The 24,941-nt window shown below is 40.3% G+C and overlaps 1 protein-coding gene across 5 annotated transcripts in view; it reads left to right on the top strand.

Annotated features, from left to right (window-relative positions):
- The window catches only part of mid2 (midline 2), a 141,913-nt gene extending 120,219 nt beyond the window's left edge, over positions 1 to 21,694 (top strand). For all 5 annotated transcript variants that reach the window (XM_023411129.2, XM_023411126.2, XM_023411130.2 and 2 more), the window contains 3 exons: positions 2,439 to 2,600; positions 17,467 to 17,674; positions 18,029 to 21,694. In XM_023411129.2, the coding sequence (XP_023266897.1) occupies positions 2,439 to 2,600; positions 17,467 to 17,674; positions 18,029 to 18,452 (794 nt within the window). In that variant the 3' untranslated portion in view covers positions 18,453 to 21,694. The remainder of the gene's footprint in view (positions 1 to 2,438; positions 2,601 to 17,466; positions 17,675 to 18,028) is intronic.
- The last annotated feature ends 3,247 nt before the right edge of the window (positions 21,695 to 24,941 follow it).

The raw sequence follows: 24,941 nt of genomic DNA, 5'->3' as shown, positions 1-24,941 counted from the left end.
TACCTACCTGCTGACTCCAGCTGCTATCTGTTGTTCATGTGTATTCATAAGCATTAGCCTGTGGTGAAGTATTAACATGATTATCAAAGGTGAAAAGCAGTATCGCAGCGGGTATTACGACAACCCAGAGTTTGGTAAAAATCTCTCTCACTCTTTATGACAACAAGGATTTTGTCAGAATAATAGTAGTGTGAATCTTTGTAACAATGTTCGATGAAATGATGATGAGTTTTCTGTCGTTGCAGACAAACAGTACACTCTGTAAAGTTATGTAGAGGCACCAAGAGATGGATGTCGGTGCACAGCTTCTCATACACAAACAGACTTTACCTCCATAAGAAATTAAAAAGAGTGGCATGTACACAAACATGCAGCACATATCCATGCAGCCAAACACACACACACACACACACACACACACACACACACACTGTCACAATTAACTCTATATTGCATCATCAAAAACTAAGCCTCTTCCATTCCCAGGATACTTTGTGTTTCCATTCCCTTCTCATGTGGCCACTCCTGAGTCAAGACGGACACAAACAGACAGACACACACACACACACATACACATACATAGTGTACACAAACACACAGACTGGATGCCTGGATGAAAGACACCATCTGATCTATTTCCTCTCTTTCTTCAATGACGCATTCACTTACTCCAAAGCAGCACAGCTAGCATCAGAAACCCCCTTTTTTTCAGCTGCAAAAGTAGTGATATAGAGTTACTGTGTACTGACCTAATTTGATTTCGCAAAAATTGAGAGGTGCGGATGGAGATCAAAAGCTTTGAAAATGGAAAGCAGCGTGAAGTCCTTCTCCCTCGTCTTTCCCTGGATCTCTTTTTGAAAGCCCACAGAACATTGTAGCCCCCATAATTTTAACAGGATGTGGCTAAAACGACAGGTGGGAGGCGTAATTTTCTTAACAACAAGGGACAGCTGTCATAGTTGAACAAATATCTTCCCTTTAGTGAGGAAAACAGCAATTGTATTTCATTGTTGACAGTGGATGCATATTTATTAAGACGAGGCTGAAATAAAATGCGGTTGAATCTGCTGGCTGTTGTCTTTGTCTTTCATCTTCTAAAGGAATATGAATGCTTTCTCCAGTGTTTTCTTTGTGTGAGGAAAGCTCGTGGAAGTCCGCAGATATGTAGAGCCTTCACTTCAACTTTAAGAGTCCCTTCCCCTTCATTCATTCTTAAAGCTGCCTCACTTTTAAAGGCCTTATTTGCGTCCCGTGAAGTATTTATATTTACAAGCAGACTCTTGGTTATTACTTATGCATGCTGTTGCCATCTTGCTCAATAATTCACAACGCATCCTCACCAGAAGGGACATGGCAGGCATGGCCCTGAGAGCCTTTCAGGGTTTTTATTTCCCTGCAATTCTGCACTGGGGAGTAAAGATGAGACAATGAAAAGGATTATAATTCTACTTTCAGCTCTACAAACATTAACCTCAGCTGTAGTTCGACTAAACAAGATGCTATGTTTGTTTGTACAGCATCATCACACCTAGCTAACTGCCATATTTTCCAAATTTTGTAATATGTGATTCAAGTAACCAGTGGTCCTCCACACAGCCTTCCACAACAACTCTGCCAACTTTAATGCACTTGAAAGTTGTGTATTTCAGCTTTAAAATTGAGGCAAACACCATTTCATATGTAAAAAAAAAAAAAGAAAGAAAAAAAAGTAGTGGTAATGTGGTGGGTCAGTTAAGGTGAATAAATTCATCCCTGTTATTTCACACAAGACTAGAGACCAAAAGCGCACCCCATTGTAGACAATCCTCTCCTCTGCCCTGAGCTGAGATTTCCCTTTTATCCTTCACAGTCGGCTGCAGCTGAGAGACTGAAAAGACTGTGTTTAGAAGCAGGTGACTGCAGAGCCAGCCCAGCCATTACTAACCCTCTACTGCAAGGCACTTCGAATCAAAGCGCCCACCAACTGGGGTCATGTTGGAATTGCCCATGTTTCCATACATTTGAACAGTAAAACTGTCACACTCCTTTGCCCTCAGGCGCTTACTACAGAGATGCATTTGTCTTATGATGTGAGTCCCTTGTTCTTAATGGGTACTATACTAGATTCAGCTTGGTCAACAAACAATATCACCTCAGGGAGTGCGTCATGAATAACCTGATGGAAAGGTGATGGGATGGATCAGTATGTATACATAAATATCGTATGGTATTGTTGAAAAAAAAAATGAGACACTGCTCTGACTGGATTCTGGGGAGAATTGTTTTCACTCTTGTTCAACACCAATGAAAAGATTCACAGCAGGACTCACTGTAGCTCTGCTTACCCAGAAACTATCAACAGAACTTGGTTACTCATGCTATGTGTGTGTGTCTGTGTGTGTGTGTGTGTGTGTGTGTGTGTGTGTGTGTGTGTGTGTGTGTTCCCGTGGATCTGCCAGGTTTGTACAACTCGGCAGACAGCTGGATGATCGTACCTAACATCAAGCAGAACCACTACACGGTGCACGGCTTGCAGAGTGGCACCCGTTATATCTTCTTTGTCAAGGCTATCAACCAGGCAGGAAGCCGCAACAGTGAGCCAGCCCGCCTCAAAACCAACAGTAAGTGAAGGCCCATGTGGCACCTCTGCCTGCTTTCCTATGAACATTTACAAACCTTGTAAATTTTGTTTTTTGATATTTAATACAATTCAAAGTCTGTCTGTGTCCTTTGTGCAACAGAACTCACAGGCTTTCACTGCTCAGAGCTTTTCCCAGGGGGTTATCTTTGATTTATAAATGAGTGGAAGATAAGAAGCAGATTTAGGACTAGGGTAGATTACGTTTTCATTAGTAACAGAATATTTATGCATTGCTTTTGGTTTCTAGCCTGATTGTTACATTTTCTGTCCAGAGGGCAACAAAGTGAAAATGAAAAGAGGAACCTGAAACAGCACCTTGACAGATTTATGTCAGAAACATTTCATTACATGTTCCATGAGCGCTTCCCTGAATGATTTCAGGCTAAAAGTAAGGATGTACATGAATGTCTTTAAAAATAATTCACAGTGAGCCATTACTTTTTAGTCATATTCCCAGAAGGAGGGACGCCATCATCTTTTGACTGATGCATTGAATCAGTTTCACAGTTGCATCATCCGGGGCAAAGAATTTGTTCCGAAAAACACTCTTTCTTGTCAAAGACCTAAACAGTTCCCAAGCAGTGGCTGTGCATTGCTGTGGTCACAGGATAAGACGCCATTATGACTGTGATTTCAGTGGAGCTGCAAATGGTAGCTTTGTTTTTTGCAAAGTTGTAGCACAAAGTATTCTTGAGTTGGGTGAATGTGTCTTAATTGCTTGAAGCGTATTGTTACCAGTCGGGTTTTTTAAGGTATCAGGCAGAGCATGTAGTAAAATATATCCCGCATCAGTTATTTAGTTTTACCCCTAAGGCTTGCCTGAATACTTCTGAATTTAAGTCAAGTAATCTGTGGTGTGGCTTAAATAACATGAGATGAAGAAGGCATCAGTGCTAATTTAAGACATGCTAGTAGCAGAATTCAGTATACAGCGAATATGACAGCGTCCTCTTTCCTTATTTACCTCTCCTACACACCTTGTCAGCTTGTACTGAGTTACGCGAAAGCATCACTTTTAGACTCACATGTACCTCTGCAGATGTTGCAGGGATTAAACCCCTCCACACCCCTCCAAACACCAGCACCTCTGTTCCAAGCTGTTATAGTTTCTGTTGGATGTTGCACAACAACGGCAACTGGAGAATGTTAATAGGCAGCATGACATCTCCCTTTTGTCGCTTGTTTTTTTGGTTGACTGTTCCTCTCTATCTTTTACTCGGCTAAGTCACCCGGGTTTCTTGTTTAGCAGCGAGTTCCTACACTTTGAGGAAGCTGTCTTTTTGACATCCTCTCTTCTTCAATATTCATACTTGTTCCTTGGAATATATAAAGAAGTTGCTTCTCTAACTAGGTGAAGGCAGGTTTTCGCAGACAGAAAAGATGATGTTTAATTGACACGTTTTCTACCTTTCAGTCTGTATTTCTTTTCTCTCATTTTCCCCCTAAAGTTGTGGTTTCTGCTGCAGAATCTTGTCCTGGCTTTGAACTCTGTTTTTTTCGTTTCTTTTATATGCTTCCCCACTTAACAAGATGGGAGCAGATAAACAGAGAATGTGTATAAAAGCTTCAACGCTGATTTGGGCACGTAAGGCTACGGCGAACCTAATATTCATACTCACAAAGAAATAAGAAAAAAATAGAGAAAATTCAGTCTAGAAAATGCTACACAAAGGTACAGGTGTATAGCATAACAAACAGATCCTACTTCAAGTTAATAAAAAGCCTATTTAGGCTCAGCTGTGGCACAATAAGAGTTAAAACCTCAGCGATATAGCTAATTTAGGATGTGCCTCAAGGGTGCTCAATAAAATTTTAAATCAGTCTTAAATTGCAGCAGTAGTGCAGCGAAGCTAAAATGGAGTTGATATGCCAACTCCTTGTAGCTGCTGTCAGGAGTCTGGCTGTGGTATTTAGGATTAACTGTAATCTGGATACACTCTGCTGGGTAAAATAGGTGTGTGGGAAACTGCAGTAGTCAAGGGATGATCTCTCTCCCTCTCAGGCACTGCACACACATACTAAATGGGCCTGTTAGAAGGGGGGAGGTCCAGCGGTGGCACCAGATACTGAACCTGAAAATAATAATAAGAAATATACTCACTACCAGATTTTGAACAAGGGGATCGATCAACTGAAGCCCACACACACACCGGAGAGTCCCAGTATGTGACTATTTTAGTGTATCTTTCCTTTTAAAAGCCTTGTGTGTTTCTTTATGTAATTAAATGTGTGCTCATCTTAAAATGAATAATCTAAACATGTCAGCTCATTCTTCAAGTACGCTAACTATATAACTGATATAACAATCAATCTTGGATTTAAGCCATGCATTGTCAGAACACATACTAAATGAATAAAAAATATTAGCAGGAGATCTTTCACCAGTGTGAGAGATGAGAGGAACAAGACTTTTGTGATGTCTGTTTGCGGCTGTAAAACTGTTCGGTGTTGCTTTAAGCGACTATAATTGATAGTTTTAGCTGCTGATGTACTTAATGCTTTATGGGACAAAATTTGATTGGACCCTTGGACCTACTGGTGTTATGGAGTTGATATTAAACTGCTAAACGATCAGTTACTGCAATCACAACTTGTATTTTCCCTAATCTAGTCTGTGCATAATTTTGTCCACGTTGTCACTCCCACTTTATCTTTTCATTAGATTTTGAGATTTGATTATTGCTTTGCGTTGACAGATAAAGCACAGAGTATATGTAGCTCTTAAAAGTTAAGTTCTTAGAAGTGCTATTTCTGGTGGGAATGTTCTCTCCAGAATTATGTTTCTATAGCCAATAGGACACAAAGGCATACCTTGCATTTTATCCCTTTTTATGTTCATATTACCAATTAAATATATGTTTTTAGTTATAAGCGACAAGGGGGCCCTTAAAGAGAGTTTCCCCCTCTCCACCACTACACCTGTCCTGCATATGAAGCTGCCATCTGGTACTTTTAAGCACAACAGGTTTTAGCTTCTGCCGTCATCCATCATATCACTGGCCCTCTCATCTGAATCTGTGCTCCCTCTCATCCCGCACACCCAAATTCTTCTAGACACGCCCTGCCTGTGGGACATGGAGCATGTCAGTACTTAAGCTCTTTTCTTATGGCATCAGAGTGGATTACTGCCTCAGTGTGATGCAGGCACGACTTGTAGCTGAGGAGCATTTAGAGGTGAAGCGCTGAGTATCTGGAGCTGGCAGTTCAGCTCACTGTCACAGATGCTCAGGACTTGCCGCCTTACTGGGAACAATATAAATAACAGTTAGGAGCAGTTAAATTTAAAATGTCCTCCCTTGATACAGACAAATGATGAGGTGGTATAGGTGTTATCTTTCATCGTCAGTCTCACTTCTATTACATTGCTGTCTCTCTCGCTGTCTCTTTTTCTCACTCTCTCACAATCCAGCTCAGTCAAATGAAGCTTTATTGGCATGACGTTTAAATCAAATGAACATGTTGCCATAGCCTACACCCCATCATATGTATGTAATACATATAGGCTAATGCATGCATTACAAAGTAGTAGATACATACTTTACACTGCGTAGAATCATACCAAAATAATTACTAGTAGTACACAGGTATAAAGCAGTCATACATTACTCTTCTGCCAGTTGTGCCACGTTACATAACAGGCAGTTTGAATGGGCTATTTTCTAGGAAGAGAAGGCAAGACACGCTCCCAATATTTTGAATTTTGAATTTCAGCTTTCTTTATTGGCCTTATGTACAAATACATTTGTGGCAAAGCCTCATGGGAAAGAGAACGGTGGAAAAAGGAGTAAAATCAATGAAGATTTTTAGACAAACTAGTTGAAAATAATAATGAGCATTAATCAAAATGATAATTCATTATTATTATCGTTGATATTATTATTATTATTATTGTGTCCCCTGTTGTTAAGGTCTACATGCTCCATGCATCTTTAACACATGAATTACACAAAAAATTAAACATATCTGACCAAAAGCCAAATTTGATCAGGTCATACATCAATGAATACTGTGAGGTGTGGTTGAAAGCACTGAAAAAAAGCTAGTAAGTGGACCTTGAGTCAAGAATATTTCTGTCAAAATTAAGCCTTTTTGCATTCATTACCATCTATATTTTGAAGTTAAGTATAGTACAGAGTTTTAGCACAGTATATAACACTGACTAGTTTAATGTCCAAAACTTCTCTTGTATAATGTTGACATATAATGTTGTATAATTTCTCCCATGTCTCTCCTACTCGCTGTCAGTCCTCCTGTTCTCTGGCAGCCAGTGCTATCAGGGGGAAACGCTTGTCCACCCACAGCCAAGTTTGGTTGAGATTTTGAGCCTCTGATTGGCAACCGACACTTCTCTCTGCTGCAATGGTTTCAACAAGCTGTCAAAATAACAAAAAAAAACAATCCTGTATTTTTATCCATGATTGAGGTTTTTTTGGTTTTCATTATGGCACCTGCACCATGTGTGTTTGTGCATGCATCTGTCAGTTTCTCATGTCTTTGTCCCTCTTTCTGTCTCATATCTCCCACTCTCTCCTCCCCCTTTTTCTCAGAGGAATTGGTATTCAGATTGAAGTGGCTCACTCATCTGTTCTGGTGAAGCCGAGCAGTGTTTCTGGATTAAAATGGGTCACAACAAAACTGATCACAAATATCTCACTTTGACAGGCTTATTAGGTTTCTCTATAGACTCTGCTGCCGTACGAGCTCTAGTAGCAAGCCTTTGAGCTGAGAACCACAACTTCTTTCCTTGCTCTTGAAGTCTCTCGTTCTGTCTGTGGCTAGATTGGAGGGTTTAGCTGTCACATTTTTTAAGATGAGAGGCTCTGGAGGCTTTTAGCCTAAGCTCATCATATTTCAGGCAGAAGCTTGCAAAGCAAAGAACGCAGTCACACAGATACTGGAAAGTCATTCATCACAACTCCCTGTTCTAAAGAGTAACTACTTAGTACACCCAAAATGCAGCACTGTATAACTGTAAAACAAATCTGAATGTGGTAAACTGTGTAAATATGGCAGCACAAAAGCAAGCACAGGGGAGCAACGTCAATCAATTTCCAGCTGTATTATGTAAATTGCTGCAAAACAAAGAGCAAATTAATCAAATAGTAAAATGAACAATAGAAATCAGAACTGTTTTCAGAGCAGCAATTGAATAAACTGCTCTAGTTTGAACTCTGAGGACACAATCTGTCACAATATTCAAGCAAAGCTCATTCAGGCACCTGAGGTTTTACATCACAACAACAACAAATACTGAAATAAGATTTGATGGAACTGCTAGTATTGGAAACAAATGTAGGATTTTGACACCGACTTGTTTTTTCGAAAGGCATTGTTAAAGTCTGCTCTCTTATGCAACGTCTTGTCTTGGCCTCAGACTCTTCATGTTCCTCCTTAATGTCCCTCTGTAACCTCTCTATTGGCGCGCCGTCCTCTGTTACCCCTGGCTATGGCATATGATCTCTTCTTCTGGTGCCCTTTCTTCAATCTTTGTGCCATCTGTCAATTCATCCCAGAGGTAAAGCCTTTCATCTCAAGATGCCGCGACTCTCTGTCTCATGGCGAGGAGAGGCCACACACGCTTATTGTAATCCCATACAGATGTACACAAGCTGACGGTTTGTATACACATTTGTGGGCGTGTAAATGCCTGCATGTTTGTCTGACAGAGACACAGAGAGGGAGGAAGAGGAAAAACAAGACATTGTTTTGCTGCTGCAGCATCTGCCTTCAAGGGACCTACTTGGCATCGCGATGACGACACCTAGAATAACTTGTGTTTGAGGCTATTTGCATAAATGTATGAGGAAGGTCAAGGGCAGCAAATTATGTGAAATTGATTAACAGCAGCAGGGAGCCAAAAAGCTCTGGAGACCATTGAAAATTTAAATTGTTATCGTTATCAAATGGTATCCAAAGGAAATCATGATAAATGAAGAGATATGATGACATTATATGATATGATGACATGGTACCCAGGAACATTAAAGGGGAACTCCACCATACACCAAAGTCTGTTTACAGGTCTTACAGGGGAGTACTACTACATACAGCATGTGAAAAAAAGTTGCATAAAGCCTTTCGTGGCTACAGAGGAAGCTGCACAAAATCTTATGAGTTGAGTTGATGAGTTTGAAAGAAGTGAGCTTACCAGACCTCTACAGATTATCTCTGCATGAGGCTAGCAGCTCAAAGTTACATTAGTCTCCATCAGCATAACACAGCTGAATCTCCAACTTCACTCTCGGCAGTCAAGTTGCATTGTAGGTAATGTAGTTTTGACAAGGAAGACAAAAGTGTGGAATAAAAAAAGACGATATCATTGGTTCTGCTACATTCATTTTCATCCTTTTTTTTTATGTGTATATATAAAAGCAGAAAGTCCATCATGAGTTCGACCATGCTGTAATACTACACTGGTGGAGTGCTCTTTCAATGGGTTCACCCATCTACTGCAGTCCTGTCTCGTGCAATTCAGCTGGTTTGATTGAGACAACATTTAAAATCATGTTGTGAAGTCTTACAGCTTTCACAGGCTTTCTAGGTCACACCAGTGAAACCACTCATTGAACGCTGAGTGGCTCAGAGTGAACACAGGCGCTAATGCTGTAGTATATAGCGGTATCACTGTGCTGTTAGACGCTCACAGCTAACGTGAAGTAACACATCTTCTTGAAACGCGTATGAATTAAGTATGATGAAGAAGGCAGCTGAGAAGAGTGTGTGCGTATGTGTGTGTGTGTGTGACCTTTCGTTGCCGTGACCATACTTCTTTACCTCAGAGCGAACTGTGACCAGGCTCTTACACGACTATCTTCTAAAGTGAAGGAAAGGGACCTACAAAGAGACAGAGAGATCACGGAAGTGGATGAAAAGTGGCAGAGTTAGAGTAAGAGAGGGAAAGTGTTGAGTGAATAAGAGACACCAAATAGCTCTTTGCAGGCGTGAGTGTCTGCAGACATGAGTGCCCTCAATCCACTGGTTTTTACCCATTAATACAGTCCAGGCCTCAGCGATGTACACAGATTGTCAAAATAAGATTGAGTCAGTTGCAGTTTGTAAACCTTAAGTCAATGGATAAGATGTTCCCTTCATACAAACAAACTAATATTAGAAAATTAAGAATAAAATCATTTGTTTTCTGTTCCTAAGCCTCATAGTTTGCAGGTATTATATAGATTTTTCTCTCATTGACTCCAGATTTTCAGGCCTTTTTCAATATTTAAAATGAATACAGATAAATTCTTACATTCCTTTTTTCTGAAAAACAAAAATAATGAAGCTTATCAAATTAATTCAAAGCCAAACATGCATCTAGTCACTTTAAGATTAAAAAGTCTGAGCCGCATCTTCTGGCGAACAACATAATAATCATTATATTTGTTTTTAAAGCACCATGTTTTTATGCATTCATAAGCATGAAATCGAATTAAGGTTGCGCCCGAGTTTGGTCACAACTTATTAGAGTGGCGGCTGACAAAGAAATCACATTAATCTCGACAGCTTTTATTAGATTGTGCCCTGTTTATGCTTTTTAATTGGCAGCCTGTCTCAGTAATGAATTCATACCAACAAGACACAAAATTGCAGTAGAGGAGGAAAGCAGTTTGTTAGTTTAGGACAGAGGAAATGGCTCAGATTTAGACTGAGAACAGCTTCATGAAGGCTGTAGATTGGTACAGAGGTCTTACATTATTATCATGGAGTATGTTTCTGTATGTGCGTGTTTCTTTCTTCTGTTTAGTATTCCCATCCTGCAGGCCAGTGACTATCATGTCCGGTCACAGTGCTTCTCACAGTGTCTGAGTTGATTGCACATGCAGTTGGCAGTCAACTTTTAAGATGTGATTTCCTCAGCTGAGGAATCAGCACATGCAGCCAAACTGAGATCAACCTTTTTTTAAGATGTATTTAAGTCTGAAGGCTGTTGATGTGTGAAATGTGAATATTCTTTTACTCATTGTATTCACACATGCACTGATATTTGCTTTCCTCACAGGTCATTGAATGTGACTTTTATAGGAAGGTAAATGATTATTTTTTTCTAAATGTAAAGGGTACATTTGAAAAAAGATCCAACTCTGTTTAAAACCGTATACTTCCCTAAAATTCTCCTCCCTCCCTGACTAGTGATAAGCTGCTCGGCTGAGGTACGAATGTGTGCTTCCACTACAACTAGCTCTGTCCACATTCCAGCCTCCTATCTTGGCAACTGCACCTGAACCACTGTGTAAAGCACACAAACATCTACATCCACTTTTGTCATTTTGCAGAACAAAGCTGCAGCATGGTGTAAAGTACCTACAACATAAACCCAGGCTTAGATATGTCTTCATAGAGCAGCTCTATTGTTTTAAAGTGAGGACTACGCTCCATTTTGACTGAGCATATTGTTTGTGTCAAAACAAAAGCTAATCTGAATGCATGCCGGCATTCAACTAGGCAGCTACTGTGCTGACAGTCAAACACTGGACTGTTGACTTTATGATGTTCGTCATTCTGTTGGTAAACTGTCCTGCGTGTCCATATTGTGTGTACGTAGCGTACGAGTGAGTGTGTGTATATGTGTGTGTGTGAGTGTATGTACAGTATGTGTGTATTTCTCAGATCCCAGTCCCTACATTGAGAAAGCAGCTAAAATCCAGGCTGAAAATATCACAAGTCAAGGTGCCCCAGGGGTACACATACCTCTTTACTTCCTGTAAAAGGATCAGCAATAATATTTACCCAGCATCCATCTCTGATGACAGGCCTCAAGCTACCACACAGCCCCTAAAGTAAACAGTAAAAGGTGGAGAGGAGACGAGGGAAAAGGGGATGAGAGGAGAAAGGCGTGTCGGGAGTAAAGGAAGAAAAAGAGGTGAAGAGGAGGATAAAAAAGGAAAGGAGACCGCTGTCCTTGTGGAATAGTGGTATATGATGCATGCCTTGTAATTACAATATTTCCTGTGTATCTCTAGGTCTATTGTCAAATGAAGGCAAAAACAGCAACAACAAAAAAACTCTTAAGGAAAAGAAGGAGAGGAGAAAGCAAAGAAAACTGTATCTGAAATGTTTCCTTGCCAGAGAAAAAGGAAGAGTAGGTGCTTTTAAAATATACTGGGCAAAAATATCAGTGCAACACTTTTGTTTTTACTCTCATTTTTCATGAGGTAATATAAAAGATCTAAGATTTTTTTCTACATGCAGAGAGGGCTTATTTTTCTTAAATGTTAGCGTTCACTGTCTAATAAATGTCTCTTTTCAAAGTAAAACTGCACATTTTAAAGTGGCCTTTTATTGAGACCAGTCCAAGGCACACCTGTGCAGTAATCATACTGTGTAACCAGCGTCATGATACAACACACAGGTGGTCAGGTGGATGGATGATCTCGGCAGAGGAGAGGTGCTCACCAACACGGATTTAAACACGTGTGGACAAAACTTGAGAGAAATAAGCTTTTTGTGTGCTTAGAAAAAGAGTCCGATCTTTTATGTCAACTAATGAAAAACAGGAGCAAAAACAAAAGTGTTGCGTTTATATTTTGTTCAGTGTAGTTTAATGTGAAAAACAGAGCAGCGCCCTTTTGAGGTATCAGAATAAAGGCACATTGATCTTAATCATTTATGAATTTCTGTCCAGCTATACCAAGCAACCAATAGGAATTGCACTACCATGGATCATCTTCCTATATGTGACCAAAGCCTGATATACAGTAGCCATTTCCTCTGTGCCACAGGCCTTACATTATAATGAAAATGGGCACAGTCAATGCCAAATACACCGTCCTGGTGCTGTAAATTGTCACTACATGTGCAGTTGAAAGGAGTTCCAAATAAATACACTGCTAAAGGTTTTCTAACGGATATAGTGCCCAGTTTTATAAATGTACAGAGCTTTTCTAAAGAATGAAACAACATATTTACCACCTGCTTTTAAAGCTTTTTGTTTTCTTCAGGAACAGATGTGGTTGGGGCTAAGTGCTACAGAAAAGGAAGTAGGAAAGTATTTTTGGTTTTGGTCTTTTCATGGGATTTGTTGGCGATAAGGAAAATACAGAATAACACCAGCCTTAACCTTTCAATTTTAAATCTGCAACTTTCCACATGTTGTCCTCCAAGTACAGCAAAATGCAATAAAAAATAAAAATGCACTATTGCATTTTTAACATTGTCTCAGCTCTTTGTTTCCAGGTAGTCTCATAGAGTTAATGGCATTGACCTTCATGGAGACCTGAATGTACTATAAATATATTTTCTTTATTGGAACTGTCAACAAGGACATGTGCAATCCAACACCCCGATGAGCTTTTCTCATTAGCTGAATATACAGCAGCAACGAGTTTTAATGTTCCGTCATAATCATGGGATATAAGACAGTTCATTTTACAACACTGCCCTTTTCAACAACATTGTCACATTTTTACAATGCAGAGCAGTTGGTGAGCCAATTAGAGCTGATATTTAACATTTAAAACCATGTTCTGTCTTTTGACTTTTTGGGCTTGAGTTTTATGATGTGTTCACTTGCTCAAAGTGCCGTCCTCCATTCACTGAGCAGGTGAAAATGCCAGCAGGTGGACGGGAGTATAGGGATTGTGTTGACTGGGAGTTTTGTGGTTTTTTGTTGTTGTTGTTGTTTTTTTTCTCCAAGACAGACAAGAGACTGAATGTGAGCTGTGATGTTGATCGATAACAAGCCCATTTTTTATATTTTCTTGTTTTTATATTTATGCAATACATTAATTGTATCTGCATTGATACAGGAGTAAAAAAGACTTGTATCATTAAGGCAGGAGTTTTAATAAATAACTACATTTACACACAAAATAATAGTGACAGTGACTCTGTCTTTCACGTGCTTTTACTTAAACAATTTCAGAAATGTTCGTTCAAAAAATGTGTTCTTAATCACAGTGAAATCCTACACAGACCCAGAAGCCTAATTTTTCTAGCAGTGGTCTCCGAAGACTCTGCTTAGTTCATTAAAGGGTGAAGTTGGAGGAGATGGGAGACTACTGTTTGACATTTTCAGCTTTTGTAAAAGTTCAGTAGAAAGAGCCAAAAACTGCTCAGCAAGAGGTAAGAAGACAAGGTGTGAAACATGTGAATTTGCCAGGAATTCATACTCCTGCTGTGCTATTGAGTATCACCAGCCATGCTGTATGATGGATGCATTTTTAATCTCACCAGTGTAAATCTGTGTCCTAGCCGTTCCATGAAAGTAGTCGGCACTGTTGGATTACATACCACATTACATGTAGATCAGTCAATTAGAAGCCAAGTGGCGTGCAGTCATGCATTTTAATGACACAGAATGATTTGCAAGTTCAACAGGGATGTGGAAACCTGTAAAAAGATATAAGGTTGCATTAGTCTGCTGATGTGTCAGGAGCGCGCTCTGTGTCCCTGATGCTTCTGTTTCTACTGCAGTAATTGTTTAGTTATGCAGTAAAATGGATCTTTTTTTTTTCCTATCTCCCTCATTACAGAGGCAGCTCAATCTATCCCTCAGCAAAAATGTGAGCCAGGAAAAAGAAGTAGCGTGAGTGAAATTGACTGAATTGAAATAAAGTAGATTACCAAGATGCTATCCGAGTGCAAGTATTTCAACAAGGACCCAGTGGAATGAAGTTGGAATGAAGTTGCTTTTTTACAAATGCTCAACAGTAGCCCCTTTTGTTTCTCTCCACTCCTTTTTTCCATGATGCTGTTTCTTTTTGTGCTTTACAAGTTTCCATTAAAGACTTCCCAGCCCGAGACAATGTACAGCTTTAACGCAGTCAAAAAGAGAACAGTTATCACCTCTGCAGACAGTTGCAAACATCTTTAATTACGAGTATATTATTGCAGAATGGACGCAGACTAATCACTGACACTGCTAATGAATCCAGTCTTTTCCATTGTCCTGTCCTGTCCTGTCTTTTTTTTTTTTTTTTGCAATATAGGACCTCTACAGCACATGAGTGTGTGTGGCAGCATATTTATAGATATAAGAAATCAAAGTTGGCATCTTTTTCCGAGTGCTGCTAGCAAATACCAGCGTACTCACTGAGACTTTGGGTCTATTCATTTCATGGCATCTCTGCAACATGAGGGAGCTTCAGTGGTGGATGAGGTACTCAGATATTTTACTTATAAAGTAAAGGAAATACTACAGCGTAGAATATATTTCATTAAAAGTAATTAAGTCCTGCGTTCAGCCTTAAGTAAAAGTACAGAAGTGCAACAGCAAATATACTGAAGTATCCTAATGATCCTATGATCCTTTACATGTTTGTGAAACCTGTCTGCAAGTAACTCATAGCCACAGCTGTCAGATAAATGTAGTGGAGTAAAAAGTACAGTATTTCCCCCTGTGGTGCAGTGACGTAGAATAGTATAGAGTATAAAGTAGCATAAAATGGAAGTGAAAGTATGAGCACCTCAACAATTAATTAATAAATTAATTACATCACTAAATGTACTGTGCTCCTTTCCACCACTGATGAGCTTGTGACTTGTAGAAATGGCTGGCAAGTTCCTCAAAACAGACAATTAAAATTATACTTAACAATGCAAGTAAATGGTTCACAGCATCGCATGAAAGTGTTGACCTGTTGACCAGTTGCAGACGATGATGCTTTTGAGGTTGTGTGAGGAAAAATTGCAACAGTTTGGTTTGCCAGCCTGACAACATTATAGCACCCAAAGCCAAATGCAAGAGTTCTGTCAGTGTTGCACCTGCCATTTTGCTTGTAAAAACCCTCACTTACATTTGGAGTATCCTGCCAGCCTCATGTACATACACATTTATTCTCACATACGCAGAATTCAACATTTAAACCCAAGCTTATTATGCATGACTTTTTTCCATTCATAAGAATCCTGCTGGCATTGGTTCAAAACATTTCCACTTGGCCACTTACTGTACGTCTGCTTGTGTGTAGGCTGGAATCCATGCCATGTGTGTGTGTGTCTGCTTGTCCTCTGCTGTCACGTGTGTCTCCCCTTCCCCAACCCCGGGCCCAGCCCGGCCTCTCAGGAGTCATCCCCTGGAAAGGCATGACAGAGCCCCAGTGTTTGGAAATGGCTGTGCTGGCAGCGATAAGCAGTTCAAAGAAGAGAGCGCATTAATGTAATTGGCTGCCAGCAGCACATTGGCCTCGTCGTCTCATATCCACATGCGGTAACACACACTCACCACACAGATTATTGAAGGAGAGTGTATGAGAGAGGCGAGAGGATAGAGAGGATGAGAATGAGAGAATAGGGGAAGAGAGATGAAGGGAAGGACAGATAGAGAGAGGGGAGGAGGAGGAGTCGGGGTCCTCATTGTGTCGCTCATTAAGCCGTGGGAGGCTCAGGGAGGCAGAGAGATGAGATGAGAGGTGTCAGAGTTAAATGTCAGGTCTGGAAGGGACGTGGCTGACCTCCATGAAACCTACACACATACACACACATACACACACACATACACACACACATACGAACACAGAGAGGTAGAGAGGGGATCTTCTGCCGAATCTTCAGCCTGAATTCATCCCCTCAACTTCTCCTCTCCCCCTCACTCCTTAACTCCCCTCTCTCTCTCTGCCACTCACCTAGTTTTACCCTCTCAATTTTCCACCCATTACACCCAAATTACTGGTGTCATTGCAAATTGAATTCTTGCGTCCGGATAGCAGCATTTCCTCCGAATAGCCCCGAACACTACCTAGTGCATTGGAAGTGAAGGCTATTTCCTTCAGCTAATTTCGGAGTCTGTGTGATGGGAGGCACAGAGGAGAATGCCGGGTGGCTTCCTCCACTGTTATGAAATGTTTTCACCAAAGGCTGTGAGCAGCTTTGAAGTTCAGACTCTCGCCCTTGTATTTCAAACATCCTCCTCTTCTGTGTGTCTCCCTGTGAGTTCTCTGCTAGCACTTCTCACCCCACTTTCTATTTATTTTCCTTCTTTTGCTGCTGCTTCGAGTTAAAAATCATGCTCTAATTTTTATTCTTACTCTCAGCTCTTTCGCCCTCTGATCTTGCGGTATCTTTTGCCTTTTTCAGCTTGACAATATCACGAGAGCCAAAATAGCAAGAACTGTTTAGGGTTTTTTTTTTCTTCACAAATAAATTGAAATTTGGAATTGTGTGTGATGTGAAAGGGATTGCTCATAGGGTCAGATGCACAGAGAATAATCACCCAACTCTGCAGTTTCTCTCAGCTCTACCAAGCATGTTCAAACACAGCAGGATAGCTGACTGTATACTACATGCCCAGCAACAATCCACAGGCCAGGCAGCTCTCTCAGGAGCTGGTGGAGACCAAAAACAGTCCAGAAACATGACTTCAAATGAATGCTAATGTTTCTGCTGGAAGTGTAAATAGGCAAGAGGAGATCCGACACTGTCACTATCATTTTTGCTGTAGAATATTACATAAAATAAACTTTGATATTTTTGGGAAACAAAAGTGTTCATCCTCTCATGCAGTGTGTGATGATGACTCCTTTATGAGCTTAAGTTCTGCTTAAGGTACTCAGGATGTCAGTTTTTTTTTTGCATTGGGTTTGTGATAAATAAAGAAGCAAGTTCTGTAGCACACTACAAATACTTTTGTTTAACAAGGCAATTTAAATGAGGCAACTTCAATCAATAAAAAAGAGCTTCGATTGCACAATGACTGCTTTCAGTTTCTGCATTACATTGAGGGAATGCATGGAAGTTTCAATTAGATATTTAGTTTTTAATATTTTTCTTCTCCCAAATGTATGTTCCAGTTTTTATGCCTTTCAGGAAGACACTTTGGAAAACAGTCGTAGTGAAAAAGGTGATAATGATAATGATGTTAGTGAAGTAACAGTAACAGATCCTTTAAAGCACAAACTTCTGTCTCCCTCCAGGTCAACCCTTCAAGTTGGACCCGAAGACGGCCCACAAGAAGCTTCGTCTGTCCAACGACTGCCTGACCATGGAGAAGGACGAGAGCTCACTAAAGAAGAGCCACACCCCTGAGCGTTTTAGTGGCACGGGCTCCTATGGAGCAGCTGGTAATGTGTTCATTGACAGCGGGTGCCACTACTGGGAGGTGCTGCTGGGAGCGTCCACATGGTGAGAAACACAAACGCACACGAGTGCATTATATAAGCCTGCAAGGAGGTTTGGTAAACTGAAATATTTTTCTTTTGGGAGTTTAAATCTAGGCTGTTATGCTAACCCCCACACACACACACACACACACACAACAGACACACACTCCCCACACACAGTGTATACTCTTATTCTAATTATATTCTTTTCACTAATTGGCTCTGAAGTAGACCTCTTCATGCAGGGAAGACCCAAAGGGCCTGAGCCTATCTTGTGTGTCCTCAGCATGAGGTAGCTTGACTGTGCAATTTAAGTCATTAAGGAGGACACTGGTTTCAGATCACTAATGCATTCCAAAATGTTCCCTCCCTGTAGGTATGCCATTGGCGTGGCTTACAAATCAGCCCCAAAAAACGAATGGAGCGGCAAGAACTCATCCTCATGGGTCTTCTCGCGCTGCAACAACAACTTTATGGTGCGCCACGACGGCAAGGAGATGCTGGTGGAAGCAAGCCTGCAGCTGAGGCGGCTGGGTGTCCTGCTGGACTATGACAACAATTCACTGTCTTTCTATGATGCCATGAACTCCCAACACATTCACACCTTTGAAATCTCCTTCCTCCTGCCCGTTGTACCTACTTTCATGATCTGGAACAAGTCAGTCATGATACTCTCAGGGCTACCCGTCCCCGACTTTGTCGATGGTTTGGCCTCAGATCTTCAAGAGCAGCAACAGCAGCAGATGGGCCTGTGCCGACAAGAGTCGCCATACTTGACCGGAATGAAGACCTGCCACTGAGAAAGGCCCACCGACGGCCTATCAGAGTCCATTCAGGCCCGGTGACTGAAAGGCTGACTGGGGGCTGAAAGACACTGACAGAGTGACTGAGTTCTGCTCTAATCTTCATTACGAGTGGACTAGTTACTTTTTTATGGATTATAGGAAGTGATGGAAACGTGCACACGAGTCTGGAAAAATGTTGTTAGTTTGTAGCCATCCAACGCTTTGCAAGTCCATCAGTTAATGGGAAACTAATGGTTAATGGTCTGTTGACTGTTAACGTCAGTGGATGTCAAACTCATCTGATGCCCTGGAGTCACTGAGAAAGAGAGCTTTTTTGGTCTGTCATTGGGTAGCGCAGGACTCTTGGTTTTCCTGACCATTTAAGGTCTTCCTTTTTGATTTATTTTCCTCTTGATTTGACCCTAGGCAGAAGATCAAGGAGGAGAATGTTCTCTCCATTTAGAGTTTGAAGTACAACATTTGAACAGCGACATTCCTAAATGTCTCACCTGCGGTAGATTAAAACAAACACAGCAAAAGCGGAGGCAGCAGAAAATGAAAATAAAAAATCTGATCAAATGATCTTAATTAAGTGTTAAAGGATTAGTTTGGTATTTTTAATTTTGGTATTTGCTTTCTTGGCAAGAGTCAGAAAGTGAACAAGCGTATGTCTCAAAACATTTATTAAGTTAAATGTGTAAATATGTCTGCTTTGAGTTTTTACTGTGTGAGTTAGATGCTACCACCTTGCTAACACAAATACATGCTAGCTGTGGGATTTTTGTGTTGCATCACAGCACGGGAAGCGTTAAAAAAATCCTCTGGTGTCACTGTTCATGTGTTGCACCCACAGTCGCTGTAAGTGGTCGTTGTTGATGTCTTTTCCTTGGTCTTCCTCCTAGATTTGACCCAGCAGCTTCCAAGTTTCAGGAAGTGTTAACGTTGCTCCCAGATATTGACAAGGTCACAGGGGGAAGATTTGCATCATGTGACTACTCCAATTGTATAATAAGAGGTTTATTGAAAACTACAGGAAAAGGTGTTATTTATGAGAAAAAAGATGGTTTACTTTTATTATTAATCTCAACATATTCATGCACTTTTTAATTAACACTATTTCCCCTCTGTGAGTATTTGAATAGATGGAGCTGAGTGGCAGGGTTGTAATGGGGAGAGGAAGTGACAACTAGCACTATGGTTGTGTTTAGTCATATTTACAAAATAATTTATGATCAGTAATTAATGATGGTAACTAGATATTACATACACATGTTTATTGCAATAAACACTGTTAAAACTTTTTTTTGTTTGTTTTGCAAACACCTAATCTGGTCATTCAAAGCACTTTGCAATAAAACAGAAATCTCTGCTGTAAAGTTGAAAAGGTTTTTTCTCTCTGTGCTTTGAACACAACCAGCGGCTTTCCCTCCCCATTGGTCTCTTCAATAGCATATAATAATAAATAAAGGGATAAAGGATATGATGATGTTTATGCGATTTTAATCACAATGAAACGATGATAAACTAATAGCTGTTTAAAAAAAAAAGAGTTCACTCTGTTTTCGACTATTTCAGGGAAGGGGGCGGTTAACACTTTAACTTGCTGTCTGTCGCAATGTCATGGCATGATTGTGTTTTCCTCTGTGATTTGTTAACGCACACACACATGCACATACACTCACACACACACACACACACCAACACACGTCATGTTTTGTTTAGGTTGGCCTTGTCGTGATAAATGCATGATACATTGTAGGATCCCACAATGGTTCACTGGGTAATTTTAAGTAGCTCTTTCACCTTCATCAAATCTCAGTTTCATCACTCACCTGAATATTTGCTTACAACAGACTTGACTTTGAACTCTGTCTTTCACCCATCACTCAAATAACAGCTGTACCTCCATTGTTTGCTTATTATTTGGTTTTGAAGGTGTAGTGTGGGTGGCAGTTTCTCTCTGGTTTGATATTCAGGTAGCGTCGCTGACTCCGACAATCAAATATGTATCACAGTTTATGCAGATTTAAGAGGTTGTGTAAAGAGGGATTGTGATAAAGTGACACTTGAGGTTGTGTTGACACAGGCAGATGATTTGCATACCATCGTGTTAGATTTGACATGAAAACCTTGACACTTTATGGCCATTTTTACTCTCTTCACACATCACCAGGTATGTACTTGATCTTGAATGTTATGTAACATTTTGTATTGGCAGGCTATGATTTGCTTGACTTGATAAAACAGACATACCCTGCAAACACACACTGATTTCTATCAATTCCTAGTAGCCTTGGTTACTTATTAACACATCAAAGCAAAGATCCAGTGAAAACGCTCAGCTATGGAAAGAAAGTTAGAATCTGACATGTCATGGCCTCCCAGTGTACCTTTCAACCTGCAGTGTTTAATTAAGGCAACTCTGTAACACATCCGTCACGACTGATGTTTTGATTGCCTGAGTGCAACTTGACGACAGAGAGAATCCACTGGTCAAAGAGAGCACAGTGGGAGCTCCAATATGAGGGGAGGGTTATTTTTTCTGCCAGGGAGATTAGTGAATGTTACCTGACTTCCAGATATCCACCCATCTTGTTGAATAATGTCGGTCACAGCCGCGAAACGGCCACGTGTTGATTTGTGATCCGGACTGACAAGCTCAACCCATCTGTGCAAGTGTGCTTGGCTGGGTCACTGCATGATTATGTGACCCTGCTGCAGGTTTCATAACTCTTTCCTTATCTTCATGATGAGGTTTCTTATCTCGAGTCAAACATATTCTCTCTTTTTTCCCCAAAAAAAAGAAAAAAAAAAAAAAACAAGACAAGAAATGTTCATTGCCATGCATATCAGATCGTTTGCAGTGCTCTTTCTTTCTTTGTGTCACAAGTCAATACAGTAAAATATATACAGTGAATGATTTTCAATAGCTTCCCACTCCTCGTAGTGCAGTGTAATACCCTAGAGACAATGCAATAGATTCTCCTTTTTGCTTTTCTGTTTGTGTAAATTATTTTTTACGACTCAAAGAGAAACACGCTCCTCTCCTTTTGGCATTTGGACCTTGACAAACAGCACAAAAAGAGCAGCTTTGCTTTCATGCAAGGCTTCCTGTTTCCATAGATATAATTTTAGCCAGAGAGGAATGTAAATCATAGGGGGAAATATATATTATATAAAGTTGTATAATATACAAAATATATATGAACCAATGTTATTTATGTGAATTTAAGTCCAATTAAAAGTCTGATCCCAGATGTGTTGGAGTCGAGATTCTTTTCTAGTTGTGTTGCCTCCTTCTTGCAGAAGATGCGATCAAAGAATAATTCAGATTTGCTTGTATTTGAGCAGAGAATGACTGAATGGTGAAGGAATCCAAAAAGAAGCCATTCTTAGAGGAGTAGCTCTGGAGCCATGGTTAGCTTAGCGAAGCGTAAAGACTGGGGGCAAGGGAAAACAGCGATGCTAAATTAAGCTAACTGGCTGTGGCTTCATATTTACTACAGAGACATGTGAGGGGTATCAGTCTTCTCATTTAACTCTCAGCAACAAAGCAAATAAGCTTATTATCCAAAAAGTTGAACAATTCCTTTAAAAATGTTGATTTTTTAATGCCTCTAAACTTGTAAGCTGGTTTGTGATTGTGTAAAGACCTGGTAGTAAATCTTCTTTTGAGAGGTATGCCACACACAAACATTGCTCTGGATCACTCACAAATTCAACCCAAAGCTTCCAAAGGGGGCTAAGCTTCTGAACAGTTAAAGGCAGAGTAAGGCTGGCAGGTCATCCAGAGCTCAGGGGTTAGTAGGGCTGTACCCTCTTAGCCCTCATCTGTTATCACTGGCACAAGTGCCTCATTACTACAAAATAGTACTGTGGCACACGGGTCCAGGCACTGCCTGCAAGCATGGCATACACACACACAGAGTGACCCTGAAACGATAAACAACGCGCTCACTTATTTTGTAGCTTGTTTCCTGTGAGGCAGGACTGTTCTCACGCAGTGTCACTAGGGGAATCTCAATCCAAAACCATTAAAGTTTATACTGATGACCATATAAAACGGTATGATAAAAGTGTGTGAGCACAGAAACAAATAATATGTATCATTCATATTGGTGACCCTGTGTTGATGCCCCGCTATATCCCTAAGCAATGCACTGAAACCATATCAGCTCCAAGGTCATTGCTGTGCTCCTGACCCTACTCTGCTTCCCCTGCTGATTATATCCCTCAGGGATCAATATGGTATCACACACATGCATCATACCCATGACCTTGGATAGAAGCAAATCTGTGCAGATGTCTGACCTAAAGATAGAAAATGTGTTACACAAAAAAAGGCCCAAAACAATCAGTTCAAATATTTAATGGGTTTTACCCAAAGTCAGGAGCATTGTAGCCAAACTACAGCACACCCATTGACATTTATGCCCCCAGGAGTATGAAAACATTGATGTCGCCTTCAGCAATGACATCACTTTTGAGAAGGTGGGTGTTGCTGTGACTGAAACAAACAACTCCATCCACTTCAGCTCACAAGTTTAAATAGTGGAGCTGTGATTGCAGGCTCATCTACCTTTCCATGTGTGACAGATTAGCTGTTGGTTAAATGTGATGCTCATTGTTCCCTCACACTGCTAACCAGATAGCAAGAAAGCCATTGGAGCAACCCATAATTACATTTCTAATTGCAGAATAATTAGGACTCCCTGTGTAGCTCGTTAAGTCATTTGTCACCAAAGCCTCTAATGCAGCATACAACAACTCTCTAATTATAGCGAATGAAAAGTCTACATGGTGAGGAGCATTTCACAACAGTGGCCTGACTTTTGCCCGATAAATAATTTTCCATCAATTCAAGTATTATTATTATTATTATTATTATTGTTGTTGTTATTATTAGCATTATTATTATTACCACTAATAACTGAATGGGTCATAACTTTGTCTACTGGGGATGCAGCATACTTTTATATCATGAGCTTTTAATCACAATATACAGTATAAATCTGGTCTCATTTTAAGTTTGGGCAGCATTAGAAATGTGGCAAAACTGCTTCACTCCACCTTTGAAAATACAGCAAGGTCAGATAATGTGTCTCTCCAGAGAATAGTGAAGACTAATGTATGCTTTTATCACCAGCAGGCAATAGATTATTGTAATGCTCTCACCTCAGGTCTCCCAAAAAGGATAGTAATTCAGCTACAACTGCCGTTGTGAGTTTTTGCAGGACATTTAAAAAATTGTCCTCATTGTCCTATGTTCAGAATAAGCGCAAACTGTCATGGCAGTGCTGATCTATTAGGCATGGAGATTAGTTGGCAGTGTGGCAACATCAAATTTTATGAAGGCCTAACAGTGCCCTGCCTGTGTAGACTATTGTAAACTAAAAACTACTTCTCAGTAATCTACAAGAGATGCTGAATCTTTTACAGTCAGCATTTCTGGAATGAATTGTGTTGACTTACGGTCAACACAATTCACCAACCAAGCTAGTTAACCAACAATACAAAATGTAAATAAGATAATTTTGGTGTCACTGGAAAATGCATTCCTTTCCATTTGGTAAATGTATAGCCACAAAGATGTTGCCGCGAAAATGTAACTATAAAAGATTAGTAACTGTTGTAACTCATGCATTTCATATTGTAACCCCCTACACTTGTCATTATTAAAAAAATAAACACACTACTGTAACATGTTACTAGATAATGCATTACTGCGAACACTGGTCACCAAGCACACAAGCACTACTTATTTCACAAGGATGTACAAATGTATCCAGCCAAGGTTTTGTGGTCTGACCAAGGTTTTATGCAGTCTAGTTTTAGACTTGATTTCATTGGGAAATACAGTGAATAGTATAAAATTACTGTTGTTGCTGCTGCTGCTGCTGCTGCTGCTGCTGCTGCTGTAGTTTCTCAGACAGAGGTGGCACAAAATGATATACTTTTTAGTGGGTTATTCAAAACATTGATTTTGACAGCTCTATAAATAGTATAGATGTACATGAATCTTTCAATGCATCCAGAGTGCTGCTCTCCCCAACACACTCAGTCTCCCATTTCCTCTGCATTAAGGTAAAAAGCATTTTGTCTGAACAAATCAATAACCTAATAAGTTGTGCACACAATTATTGGAAAGGCAATACAAACCATTGTCAACTGCTTTCTGTTAGCATATTTTATTACTTCCCCAGGTGTTTGACACATATCTCCTTATGTGAGAAAGAAGTTGGACCAAAAGCAAGTCTGGGGCCAGTCATTGTGTTATGTGTCCGTGCAGTAAGCCAGGGTTTTCTTCCCAACATTAAAATGTGTCATTACTATTCACTTCACAGTAATACTGCCCCCTTCACTAAATCCAGCCAAATTTGTCATCAGCTGTCGACGACCATCTGTGTGTGACAGAGGCGTCATTGCAGCTCAGGTCTGTCAGAGTTACAAATGCACAGCTGGATATAATGAACTGCTAATCTGCATCAAGCCCCTGGCCTGTTT

Source organism: Seriola lalandi, unplaced genomic scaffold (genome assembly GCF_002814215.2).
Source record: "Seriola lalandi dorsalis isolate HSWRI2012SDOR001 ecotype SW California unplaced genomic scaffold, Sedor1 jcf7180002054451, whole genome shotgun sequence".
Lineage (NCBI taxonomy): Eukaryota > Metazoa > Chordata > Actinopteri > Carangiformes > Carangidae > Seriola > Seriola lalandi.
This window is presented reverse-complemented; position numbering and strand designations above follow the sequence as displayed.